The sequence below is a fragment of the Mesoplodon densirostris genome, chromosome 8 (assembly GCF_025265405.1).
Source record: "Mesoplodon densirostris isolate mMesDen1 chromosome 8, mMesDen1 primary haplotype, whole genome shotgun sequence".
NCBI classification, from domain to species: domain Eukaryota; kingdom Metazoa; phylum Chordata; class Mammalia; order Artiodactyla; family Ziphiidae; genus Mesoplodon; species Mesoplodon densirostris.
This window is the reverse complement of record NC_082668.1, coordinates 16,486,413-16,500,081: the sequence shown is the minus strand read 5'-3', so window position 1 is coordinate 16,500,081 and position 13,669 is coordinate 16,486,413. Positions and strand designations below refer to the sequence as shown.

Genomic DNA, 13,669 nt, shown 5'->3' with positions numbered 1-13,669 from the left:
AAATACAAAATGTCCTAGATATTTGCAATTTAATAAGTGAGGAGTTAACATAATGTGTAAGAGCATAGTAAAGAAATACAGAAGAAGCTGCCTGTGGAATTTTCCATGGCTTGATATTGGAATGATTCCCACCCTACCGCCAACTCTGGAATCATAGCCAGGCTTCTTGAAATCAAGGATTAACAGTTTCAAGGTCAAGTGCTAGTACCTCCACTTATACAACACTGTATAATACACTTACACTTCCTATAACATACAAGAGCAGACATCTATATAATACAAGAAACTAGGAGCTTCACTTAGAGAATACAGGTTTGTGTCATCATTTTTATTATGCTCGAACACTAAGAAATGCCAAGAGAATCCTGGGTCTCACCTTACAGAAGTGGTTCGAGTTGAAGTTTACTTTTATGCAAACTTTCAACTAAATCATGTTCATAAAAAGCTCTTCTATGGCCCCAAATGACTTATAAAACTGCAGAGATAACTACTTCTGATGTTACTTCTAAACTGTGGAAGAAGCTTCTATGCTATAGATCCAGACATTTAAAGATGAATCTATTAATATAAATCCATGATTTTCATGCAAAATCACATTCACAGATGCCAGCACTTGGAAATTAAATGTATTAAAGTCCTGTAGGAAGCACGTCCATTGTTTTCATGTTGTTATTTTTCAGCTGAGGCTTAAAGCCACCTCTTATTTTTTATCCCAGGATGTGCTATAGGAATCTATGAAACTTAATTACATTCACTGTTACAAAAAAGGATTTATGAACTTTTGCCTTTAGGCAGAAATGTTTATTTCATTGCCTTTGCTATTCATTCTTTTCAACTCCAACGGCTTTGAACTTCTCAGCTGCTCGGAGTTATCACCGTTGTGCAGAGCCCAGGAACTCCACTCCCAAGACGCAGACCACAAGTTGAAGAAAACGAAGCAGGCGAAGATATACGAGTCGTTATTTTGGCCACCCTTTGTGCCATTAAAATCTCATTTTCTGCCTATTAGAATGCCCTCTTGGTGTTTAGGCAGCAGTGATAGTCAGTGATTAGTGTGTAATTGAGTATAATTGTCTTTTCACTTTTCATTTGTGTCATTCTGAGCTTCTCTCTGTTTTTCTAACCACCAAGAGGAAAAAGGGGGTTAAGAAAAGATAAAGCTGTTAAAACTCTCACTCTCAGCCCTGAAGAGATGCTCGATTGCAATTATAGATTGCAACCCCTTCGTGACATTTCTCCAAATTCAGCGGGCAGCTCTCCTCGCCACCTGGGCCAAGTGCTCTCTAATAAAATCAAGTGATCTGTATTTAAACAACTGCTAATAATGTCAACCTCAGACAGATGCCACATGTAGGAAATTTAACCAACCCTCTGACATGCAATTATCAAGGCAATTTATTAATATAATCTCTCAAGAAAAGCTCATAGTCCAATGCAAATTAGAAAAACAATTACAACATTCAAATATCTATATATTCCCAAAGAGCAGTAATTCTCCTAATCTGTGCGTTTATAACTCATTTATCCTAGAGTTCTGTAGTCATCAGCTGGGTCTCTCTCCACACAACTTGTTAACCTCTTCTCCAAATATCGTATAAAAGCTTTGGTGTTTTCTTATTAAGTGTTCTTGCTCACAACCCTATCAGCTGACCAGATACCATTAAAAAAAAGAAATGTGTGTGAACCTCTTACCCAAAACCCTGAACAAGGAGTGCAGAAGATGAATGCCTTGACAACTAAGTATAACATAAAATCTCTGTGATTACATTAAAAGTCACTTGGATTTTAAGTCTAAGCTACAACTTTTGATACAGCCCGTAGGAAGGGTGGAGAGAAAGGAAACTAGAAAACTGAAATCATGTGGCTTGTATAAAGAATACATTATGGTTTAAATTTGGCAATTCATTATATGACTGCCTCGGGGAATTGACTATTTGGTTCTGGTATACAGCAAATCGTCTGTCTGGAAACACGGGACTGACCTGAGGTGAAAGGCCATTGCCAATGGCGGGGTTCATGGGGTTGGAGGGCCCGGACGGAGGCACAAAGCTGTCTGTATAGCTGGAAAATCCATGCCTGGTGCTGGAGAGGCAGTAGGCAGAGCTGCTGTCCGGGGTGGAAGGGATAGTGCTTTGGTGTACAGTGCTTGGAGGAAGCGGCTGAGGTCTGTGGACCGTGCTGCTGGGATCCGACACGGCTGCAAGGAAGAAAGTCATCAGCCATAAATCTCCTTTGGAGGCCAGCAGAGAAAGTTCAGTACAAAGGTTCACAGTCACCAAGCCATCAGCAGTATATCCTGGTCAGCCACATGTACATTTCAAGCTGTCCTTCTTGACACTCAGGTCTAGAACCACTCATAACAAATACAGCCACATCTCTGCACATATGTGCAAGTACATAATTTATCTACATACTTTCAACACACACTCACCCAGAAGAGAAATTCAGAAATCACATCAACAGTGCGAACAAACCTATTTTGGTAGTGAATGTTATTAATCAACGTGAGGATTAACCCATGTAAGAATTGCAAGTCTCAAGATTCTGATCAAATATCCTTCCAAAGCACTTGAACATTAGTGTGATAGTATAGTTTCGAATGCCTGCAATGCTATCTTTCATAACGCAAACTAATTTAGTTTTATCATGTATCCCATTCACCTCTATGCATTAAGACAGAGGGACTTTTTATCAAAGCTTACCTTCCCTCTATTCCTACTGCAGTTAGGAGCCATCACAGAACTTCAGTTAATGGCAGACTGGAGTATAAATGTAAAGTTTTAACAAATGAAAAGCAAATTGCATGCTTATTTAGGGAGGCTGTTATTTTGTTTTAAAATACTGAAACAGTATTATATTACAACACATTTATCTAGAGAGATTCAGACAGGTCACAGAACAAACTATGTTTCTGAAATGTGACAGGTATCAGTACTTTCAGGACAACCTCATGTAATGTAATGAACATACAAACAGCCACAAGGACACCGCAGAAGATTTCACTGCATAAATTAAGCAGCAAGGAACAAGATTGGGAGTTGCATCTTAACCCCCGACTCCATTCCTCCATACCTTGCGGAATAGCTGTGGGCTGGTAAGAGGTCTCGGACAGCTGGTATGTTGGCAGAGTCGGCATGGCCGTGGGAGGGAATCCCCCCGGAATGAGATGGTTGAAAGCCATCAGTTGATTGGCCCCAGCCTGCTTCCTCCATCTTGCACGGCGGTTGCTAAACCAGACCTATGGATTTAATTTAAAATTTGAGGATTTCACTGATGAAATAATAGTACAGTCTTAATGAATTTTTCATGCTAAAACAGATTAAAGGCCCCTTCCTGACAGGGCAAATAGACACAAGAGCCCTCCACCTTCTGGGTTGTATTGTCAGGGAAGAAAGGAGAGTTAGATGTCAGGGGTCAGTAGAGGGACTTCGAGGGCCTTCCATGGTCCTGCAGAGCCCCCACGAGCCTGGGGGTGACCATGGGGAGGGATGGCTAAGCAGGGACGGGAACAACGGAAACTCCCTGCCATCACCATAAGCACCTCCCACCTTCATGTACCGCAGCAAAACGGGGAGGATCCAGGGGTCTGTTTGACCCCCGCGTGACATGTGTCCTAATTTGGTGTTACCTATCACACCAATCCTTGTTTTTTATAGTCCTATCAATGTGTTTGTATTTCTATGGACATTATGTGCACAATTCCTGGAAAGTCATATAAATTAACCAGAAGGATAAATGGAGCTCTTTTACCATCCCTTCCAGAGTGTGAGACATTGTGCTGATCTTCATGGAAATAGATGCTGAAGAGGTAAGTATTTCAAGAAATGAAAGCATTTTATCTATGAAGCTCTTTCAAATAGTGGGTTTATTTATTATTTCTTTCAACAGCAGCTATAAGCACCTATCTTTTCAACAGAGGGCTAAAGGGGTGGATAAGATAGGACCCCTGTGCTCAAGTAGCTTACTGTCTCTCCTCTAGGAACTCACAGAGTAATCAAGGTCACCAAAATAAGTGCTCACAGGAGGTAGAAACTCCACGTTTGAAAATGCAGAGAAATCAGGAGAAGTTTAGAGTGGAGACGAAGTTTCAACTCCTTTTAAAGCTTGGATATGATTTCGAAAAGTGGTCATGCCAGTTGGAAGAGATACAAGAGACCAGCATGTCTACGAAAAGTTGAGACTTGATTTCCTTATAGAACAAAGTTAACAATTATACAACTTAAATGTAAATTTCAAGTCACAAAATTTTTAAAAGAGTGGAGAGAGGAATGTCTCCCTTCTGTAGCAAGAAAGCCCAGTTTAACAGATACTTTGCCAAGGTATCTGCTTAAATTTATGCCAGTCACCCAAGCATTTGTCTGGAAAAGAGTTTGGTCATCTCTAACCATGATGCAAGACAGTTGTAAGGAAAGCTGTTTGAACTTCCTCAGAACACTAACATTTAATACTCCTTGAGTTTCCAACAGGAAAAGAAGGGAAGTCAATATTTTCCCATGTTGATACATAATTGAATTAGAGTTTTACTTAACTTAATAAATTGCCACCTGGGATAATAGAACCATTGACAGTACTCAATTTCATGTCTGCATCAGTTGTGTTTTCTCAGTGCAAGTCTAAGCGTCTGTTACCAGGACTCCCAAAGGCATCAGGGTAAGAAAACTGTTTTCAGGGAAGTGCTTGGAACAAGCTGGTGAGCCTGAGGAGGCTGGGGGTAAGAAATTAGGGTTGTTTTCATGCCTGAATGCACCGTACTATACCATGCACTGTGTCATATTTTATAGTATAAAACCTCCAGATTAATGAGGCACACCTGGCTCAGGTGATGGGTTGTTTTTTTGTTTGTTGTTTTTCTCCCCACACTTATCTAGACGAACCCATGTGCAGTGCATCTTCAGCTTTATGTACTAGGCTGGGAGGAGAGTTGAATTTCCAAAAGTTCTGATGTGACTTCACTCATTCAGACTTACTGTCTTCAAATCTACTGGTGAGATCCCTTATGAAGAACTCAGCAGCTTGCCACTTCTGACATTATCAGAGCATGTTGCCAACCTCTCTGTGCCAACTTCCTGCTGTAACTTTTAGATAAGTAAACCAAATTTGATTTATCCAGTGGGTGGGCTCTGCCTGGTTATTCCATCAGTCTTAACCTACTTTTGATTTACATTCATGCTAACACCTCCATAATCCATTTTTTTTAAATCAAAAATGATCAGATAATAAATTAGAAGAAACATCATAACTACAAATCCCATCAAAACATTAAATCCAAAAGGCTAGGGGTATAAAGTTTTGGGGGTTTATTTCCATTTTTCCAAAATGATACATGTAAATATTGATGACATGGAATAAACCTACCAGGAGTTGGATAAAAATTCTTATAGTTACAATACAGCATATATTATAACTACAATATAAGATGAAGAGAAATAGTTGGGAAGCAAATCTTTACTGAAAAACAAACCTTCAACAGGACGTTTAAGAGTTTCCCAAAGGAAGGAATTTAAATGTTGTTTAAATTTAGGCTAAATAAATCCAGAGGGCTATTCCTGAGGGAAGCAGGGCTTACTGAAGACTGAGCTGCCTGTCTCTGACCATTTAACCAGATTTTTCTATCATCTTGCCCCTGCCAGCCTCTGCATCTCCTAGAACCAGCTGAAACTGCCAAAAGAAGCACTAAAGGAAAAATATATTGAAGTTGCAAAATGGGAAATGGCCCTTGCCTTCTTTATGCTTTGAAACTCATAAACATCTATTTTTAATAGAAAAAAATGCCCTTGAAATCACCTTCATTTTAAGTACCCAAACTGGCTATACAAAGTGATCCTGGGGTACTGTTATTAGCCCATCTTTGACTGAAAGACATTCCCTTGGTCCTCAGAAGTCCTACCCAACTCTTCCAATATTGTCTCTCTAATTCCTAACAGACAATCAAGGAATAATCTACTGAATGGCATGTGTAAGTGCAGAATACTGAATAAGTTCATCTAAAATGGGTGGAAGGCATCTATGATTCAGTTACTATCACAAGAAACTTTGTTTTGAAAAGGGTAGCAATTGCAACAGAGACAAACTGGCCTTTGATGTTCTGGAGGAGAATATGAGTGTTCCACCAATTTCTTAGCCAGAAGGGCAGAAAGAATAAGTTTTACTAAGCTATCTACCTATTAAATGTCATTCTACGATCTCTAATTCAATGTGATTTCACTCTCCCCACGCAGCATTACCTGGCCTTCCACATCACACTTAGAAAGTGGGGCGGGAGACATACATTGGTGGATAACTACTACCAGGCATGGTTAATTGCTTACAATTGCCTGTATAATATCACACTACATCAGAACCTTCCCTCGCACCAAGTTTTTATTTCATTTGATGAACTGCAGCCTGGTTCATTTTCATCTGCTCCTGGATCTTTCCCTACTCGTAGGTCTCTCTTCAGAGCCCTTCTACAAAGTCATATTCACGCTTTTGGAAATGATATTTAGACCCATTCTGGAGTAATATGATATCAAATGATTTTTGAAGCAAAATTTAAAATATAACATCATGATAACTAGGGGGAAAAGGTAATGAATCACAAACGAATAGGTTTTTATAAATTTTTCTCTTCACGAGTAAAAAAAGTACTAATTTGTTCTCAACAATGAAAGTTGTAAAAAAACAATATTTTAAGAAATACGGTAATACTTTTCATTCACATGGGAGCAGTGCAGACCAGGCAATAGTTGAATCCCACCTTTCCCCACCCCTCACTACCTCTGTGATCTTGAACAATTTGCATAATATCTGTGGGTCTCTGTTTTCTCATCTGCTAAATGGGAGAAATAAAAAACTCCTTCACAAGATTAAATGAGACAATATAATCAGTTAAATGAGAGTACAATCAAAGCTTGCAAAACACCTAAGAGATACTGTGTTCAGTAAATGTTAGTTATTAAATACAAACGTCACACTGAGAAATCCAAGAATTAGAGACTTGCTTTGTTTTCTAAGCTCTCTGGTCTACAGCCAAAGCCTTTTGTGCCCCTGAGCAAACAGGAAAGTACCCAAATAACACCTCAAATAATTGAACGCTAGTTTGGCTTGAATGGAGACTTAGTCCAAATTGCTTCCAAGGTTCATGGATTAGTGTTAATTGTCCCATGGTGTAAGCCTAATTTTGCCCGTCAATAAATTACTGGTTCACATTTTTGGCGTGGTCCTCAAAGGCAATCTAACCTACATTGTTCCAGATGGGTTATTTCAAAAAGGCATTTAAAAAATGGGAAGAGAATGTAATCATTAATCCTTAGAAAGAGAACTCACAACAAGATTATAAAATGTTTCATTAAATACTAGAGCTGATACTAAAGTGCCAATTACAGTACTTTCCAAGTAGGTAAATTCAGGACAAGCTGCTTGTTGCCTGGACCTTCCCACTCACTCCACTCCCCCTCTCCCATATCACAGCCGCCCAGCCCTCTTACCATTGCTGCTACCCAGCCTTGACCACTGTATGGAGAGCAGGTTGGGGAAAGGATGAGCAAGGCTGAAGAGGAGAAATGCCACGCTCCTGTGAATGTCAGAGGATCACGACACACATGAAAGCGTACTTAACTGCATCTTTAAATACCCCAAGAGCAAACTCCTGCAGAGAATTGTAGGATGACCACATTTTTGCTTTATTATGGAGTTCAGGGCCAATATTCCGTACCTGTCTTAACTTTTAAACTATACAGATCTGGGGCTTCCCTGGTGGCACAGTGGTTTAGAGTCCACCTACCACTGCGCCACCAAGGAAGCCCTAGGAATATATTTTTTAAAAAACATACTTCAGGGGGCTTCCCTGTTGGCGCAGTGGTTGAGAGTCCGCTTACCACTGCACCACCAGGGAAGCCCTAGAAATATATTTTTAAAAAACATACTTCAGGGCGCTTCCCTGGTGACGCAGTGGTTGAGAGTCCGCATAACACTGCACCACCAGGGAAGCCCTAGAAATATATTTTTAAAAAACATACTTCAGAGTGTGGTTGGGAGTCCGCCTGCCGGTGCAGGGGATGCGGGTTCGTGTCCCGGTCTGGGAGGATCCCGCGTGCCGCGGAGCGGCTGGGCCCATGAGTCATGGCCGCTGAGCCTGCGCGTCGGGAGCCTGTGCTCCGCAGCAAAAGAGGCCGCGATAGTGAGAGGCCCGCGTAACGCAAATAATAATAATAATAAAATAAACTATACAGATCTGTTAGATGGCTTTAAACTACCATTGGGCTTCCCTGAGGATCACAAATTACTGATGCTATAAGGGTCCTGAGAGATCATGCATCCTAGGGATTTTTAATTAAAGGAAAGAACGTGGTGGGGGGCGTGGAATTCCCTGGCCGTCCAGTGGTTAGGACTCTGCTCTCTCACTGCTGAGGGCCTGGGTTCAATCCCCGGTCGGGGAACTAAAATCCCATAAGCTGTGTGGTGCTGCCAAAAAAAAAAAAAAGAAAGAAAGAAAGAACAAGAGGTGGCGATTTTTGGGAAAATGATGAGAGCTAGGGGTCCTCTCTCCCTATTTAACACTTGTGCACGCACACACACACACACACACACACACAGGCAAAGACACAACATTTGTGCACAAATCTCAAGTTTCCCAGATCTCCTGAAGTCCATCCATGATTATCCTGGTCATCCATGGACCCAGACTAAGATCATCTGATCTAAACCCCATATTTTCAAATTTATATTTAAAATTTTAAAAACCTGCAGTCCAGCAGGATTACAGCAAAATTGTGACTTGCTCAACAAAACATTTTTGGCAAAGCTGAAACCAAAACCCACATCTTCTGACTCCTAGTTAAATGCTTTTCCACAAGCAGCTTCCTTTCCTGTGTTCCATTACCTGGGTGGTAAGAGAACAATACTTGCCTACTTCTTGGAGTTTTAGGTGGAATATTTACTAAAACGTTTACACATCATAAATGTCTGCAAGTCACCCTTCCTTACAAAACTTTAGTGCTTGCCATTATTTGCATAGTAACAACTACCCAGGAGGTGAATCAGGCAAATTAGTCTTTGCTGTACAATAATTCTTAGATTGTGTACTCAGATTTGACTCTGATAAATATAACATGGCTACTGTCTAAACAAATTTTTATGGAATACTGACATAGGTCTAATTTATTAAAGATTTAGTCTCATTTTTATCCAGAAGGGTTTAGAAGGTTTTTTTCCCCCCTCTGGGAGGAAAAAAAAAAGGAATGTAGACACATTTGGGTTTTTTGTGGGGGGGGCGTTGGTGTTGGGTTTTCCCAGGTGCCCCAAATTAAAATAACTCACACTCTCTGGCTATCACTCAAACTGAGTTGACTTTGCTACTGCTTTCCCAGATCCTTCTAAAAACTAAAGGATTTTGTTCTGGCATTTTAATCAGTGATTAACTACTCCCTTCTTTTTCCTGCTGGGTTAAGTAAAAGATCCATATGCCGGGTGTTGTAGGGAATTTGTTAGGCTGTAGATCATAGCTGTGGTGCAAGACGTGATGTGTCTCAAGGGAACTAATGAAGCCATAAGGAATGTAAAGAGTCACCGGGTTAAAGCCACATTAGGACAGCTGTTAGGTTAATGAGGGCCCCGCTTTGGAGAGGAGGTCACTGTATAGAAAAATATGAACCACTCTTTATTGGTTTGATCCCATGTCCTCTGGAAGTTAATGGGCCATTCTTATTCTCCTTTGACGTTCACTGAGCCAGATGCGAGTGCCGGGCACTGTACAAGCTGCATGCGGTTGAGATTAACTCTGTCCCCCCATCCTTGTCTTTGGCAAAAGCAACAATGAACGAGGTAGAGCAACACAGCACACTCTTTTCAATTTTCCATTGCTCCCTTTGTTTGATTTCTTTACAGCCAATGTTTATTTTTTGACTCTGAGTTCAGAACTGATCTTCAATCTATCTTAAGGACAGACCCAGTATGTGGGCTTGGCCAGCCAGAGAGGATAAGGACCAGATCCTGGAATATAGTGGGCACTCAATAAAAGTTTGCCAAAACAATGGAAGAATGAATGGACCTCACTTTACATTTAAACCAGGTGATCACAGAACTATAATAAAAGCAAATAGATTTGATATATGTAATATTTGTAGCATTATTATATATATTATAATACATGCACGGTATATATTACCATAAAATAACGTGATATTTACATATACATATATAAATATCATCATGATTTGCGGTTAGCAGTGGTCATTTCTGGGAAGGAGCACTATATCCCAATGTAATAGGCAGAGGGATTGAATAGCTCCAGCTGTAAAACATTTGTGCTGCAAACCCCAGTGTATCTGTGACTCTTCCCTACACTCACCTTTGCACCCACCTCCAGCTCACACAATCAGCTGCCCACATTCCACCTTTCAAGGCAGTTCTCTCCTTTCCCTTCTCACTGCCACTGACCTACTTCAGAAACCACTCAAAAGTTTGCTGTTGTCTAGTTACCACCCCTAAACTCCACAGAGTGCCTGGTACATAACAAGGATCCCTGAAATGATGAGTGAATAACATGAATTGACCCACTTCTGTATGTTATATCTGATATAATCATATTCTCCCCATAATGATATCCAATGTTAAGAATGAATATTTTCATAAGTACCAAAAAATAAACACTAAGAATACAAAGAGAGCAAATAGATTTTCAATCAATCATATTCCTTCCTACCACCCTAGCACTCCCTAACCTTAACCAACTTGAACTATTCACTGTGTGCTCAACATGACTAGAGTGAAAAATGAAAGGTCAACTGATATGCAACTCATGTGCTTCCGACTCTCTGTGCTTTTGCTCATTATTCTGTGTTACTAAAATACTCTCCCAACCTCCCTGTCCAATGACTATCTATCTAAACTCAAAAGGCCATCTGAACCCTCCCTTCTTCATGAGCCCCTCTTGTTTACTCCAATAAAATCTCACCCTTTCCTCTTCTCGACTCTCCCTGCACTTCAGCTCTCTCTAACACACTTATCATCTCGGCTTTGTTTTTAAATTATTCATGCATTTACTTTACTACCCTTTAAACACTAGTTCCTTGAGAAATGTGTCTTAATTCATCTTAGTGTTCCTTGGCCTTCCTAGCACTGTGATGATCAGAAAGAAAGTCAAGTTGAAGAAAACAATCCCTCTGACTGGGCTCTGCAGGCTACAAGAGGCTATTCCAAAATAGTCTGTGATAGGAGAGGTAGTTCCATGCTTATGGGAAAGTGTTGATCAATCTGGAGACCACATCAACTGTCTAGTTCGCTGCTGAGTCCCCAGCCTCACTCTAACTATGAACATCAAGTATCTGGCAATAACATGACATTTCCAGATAAGGTAACTTCACTCCTGGGGCAGTAAGGGGTTCCAGGATACCCTGAGGCATTTGTAATCTTTCCAACCATGCTTTACTACCTTGAGAAGAAAGTTCATTATTCATAATGAAACATGATTCTATCACTCAATAGAAACATATTACACCAAAGTAGCCTCTCCAGAGGGTTCAGAACACTTCTGAGTTGAAAAGATAATTTAAAATGTTCTTAGTTACTTGAAATGCTCCTAGACTTAAAGGAAGGGATTTTACCTTATATAACTTTGCACATCTTCATAATTGAAAGGCCATAGGGAGGAAGTGTATGGAATCCAATTACCTCGATCACTTACTAGCTACATGACTTTGGGTAGCTACTTACATAGTCTGAGTCTCAGTTTCCTCATCTATAAATTGGGGATATTAATAGCATCAATCTAGGGTTTTAATGGCGAGTAAATGAATTAATTCTTGTAAAGCATTTAGAACAGTGCCTGGCACAGAGTAACCACTCAAAATTTTGCTATTATCTATGTACCACCCCCAAAGTCTATACAGTGCTTGGTACATAACAAGGATTCCTGAAATGATGAATAAATAATGTGAATTGACACCCTTCTCTGTGATATATCTGATATAATTACATTCTCCTCGTAATGACAACCAAAGTGTAAAATAAGAACGTATACTTTCATAAATACAAAAAAAATACTAAGAATACAAAGAAAGCTAATTAAATGGATCACAGTTTTAAATCTATACATATAAAATACTTGTATCAAATAATATGATAGAAAAGAAGCCAAATATAGCCATCACATCAATAAATTTAATTGGACTTATCAACCTATTAAGAGGAAAAGGAAAACTTTCTGACTGGTTAGCAAAGTAATATGTTGCTATATACCACAGACATACCTCGGGGGAGATGGCGGGGCAGGGGGCGAGGGGGGTGTTGGCAGGAGGTACTTGGACCAAGCACATGCAATAAAACGGAAATGGAGATCATGATGTTATCACGACAAGGCGAAATATGAAGGAAAGAAATGAGAGAGAAAGGAAGAACTTTATAATGTGAGAGGCTGCCGTTCACAATGAAGGACCATTCCTGATATATTTACTTTCTTGGACTGAAATATGCTTTAGAGGAGAAGACACTCTTGTTTCCTGTGTGGGTTTAAGCAGGACGGGGATGTTTGGACGTCAGTACCTGTACTCGGGCCTCGGTGAGCTTTGCCCTCTGGGCCAGTTCCTCCCTAGTGTAAATATCAGGATAGTGAGTTCTTTCAAAAGCCCGTTCCAGTTCTTCAAGCTGCTCTGCTGTGAAAGTGGTCCGGCTCCTGCGCTGTTTCCTCTTGAGCGGTAAATCTGGTTCAGAGTCGATGTCAGAGCCTTCATCTGATTGGGGTGCCGAGGCTAAAAGCACAGGAGAAAAAAAGTGATCAAATGTGAATCAGAAAACAAGTCTGGGGAGTTCACTGGTGGCTGAGCGGTGAGGATTCAGCACTGTCACTGCCATGGCCCGGGTTCGATACCTGGTTAAGGAACTGAGATCACGCAAGCTTCTTGGAGCATCCAAAATATGAAAAAAAAAACAAAAACAGTCTGACCAAGCTATAATGATTCAAATCCTAGTCTAAAGTACATTCCCAATGTCCTCCCACTGACACAAAGCCCCTCCTTGCAGTATTACATTATTAAATGGTATTTAATCTCTTCCCCTATCCCATCTCCAAGGCCCCCAGGCAGAAATAATTGCTCTCTGCATCTGTCATTCTAAGCCCATTATGAGCTCTTAGAAAGCAGAGACAGGCCTTACTCCATTTTTCTGGCCCATGTCCTTAGCCTTTAATGGGTACTCCGTTCTTGTCTAATAAATGAATCACATTTAATTTGGTTCCTGATCAATCTTCACCAGCTTTTAGACCAGGAAAAAATTTGTTAAAAAGTGATTTTTTAAAATTACTATTCCAAAACTGACTTCGTATCTAAAAAGGCAATAATCGTAAACTAGTGCAGGATTCCTATAAATTTGTAGACTGTACCGCTCCTATAAGAAACACCGTGTTAAATTTACTATCTCATTGTCAGATATTAGGAAATGCTTTAAGGAGAGTTTAGATATTGTTAAAGCAAATCTCAAGAACAGACTCAGGAAGAAGCAGGCATAGTCTACTGAACTGTTTCTAAACAGAAGTTCAGAATCTGGGTCTGATAGGCAGCTGCTTAGGACCGCTGCCTAGTTTGAGGAGTGCAGTGCAAAATAAAAACGCAGGACCCCCGTGTTCACAAGTTATCACGAATTTCAAGATGGCAACTACAGAGCATAAAACTAAGCACAGGGCCTTCTGCACATGGGG

General features: G+C 40.3%; 1 protein-coding gene across 2 annotated transcripts in view; it reads right to left on the bottom strand.

Moving 5' to 3' along the window:
• The window catches only part of PAX3 (paired box 3), a 94,117-nt gene that overhangs the window by 17,628 nt on the left and 62,820 nt on the right, over positions 1 to 13,669 (bottom strand). For both annotated transcript variants that reach the window (XM_060106501.1, XM_060106502.1), the window contains exons 5-7: positions 12,520 to 12,725; positions 3,073 to 3,238; positions 1,983 to 2,197 (exon numbers count right to left, since the gene is read on the bottom strand). In XM_060106501.1, the coding sequence (XP_059962484.1) occupies positions 1,983 to 2,197; positions 3,073 to 3,238; positions 12,520 to 12,725 (587 nt within the window). The remainder of the gene's footprint in view (positions 1 to 1,982; positions 2,198 to 3,072; positions 3,239 to 12,519; positions 12,726 to 13,669) is intronic.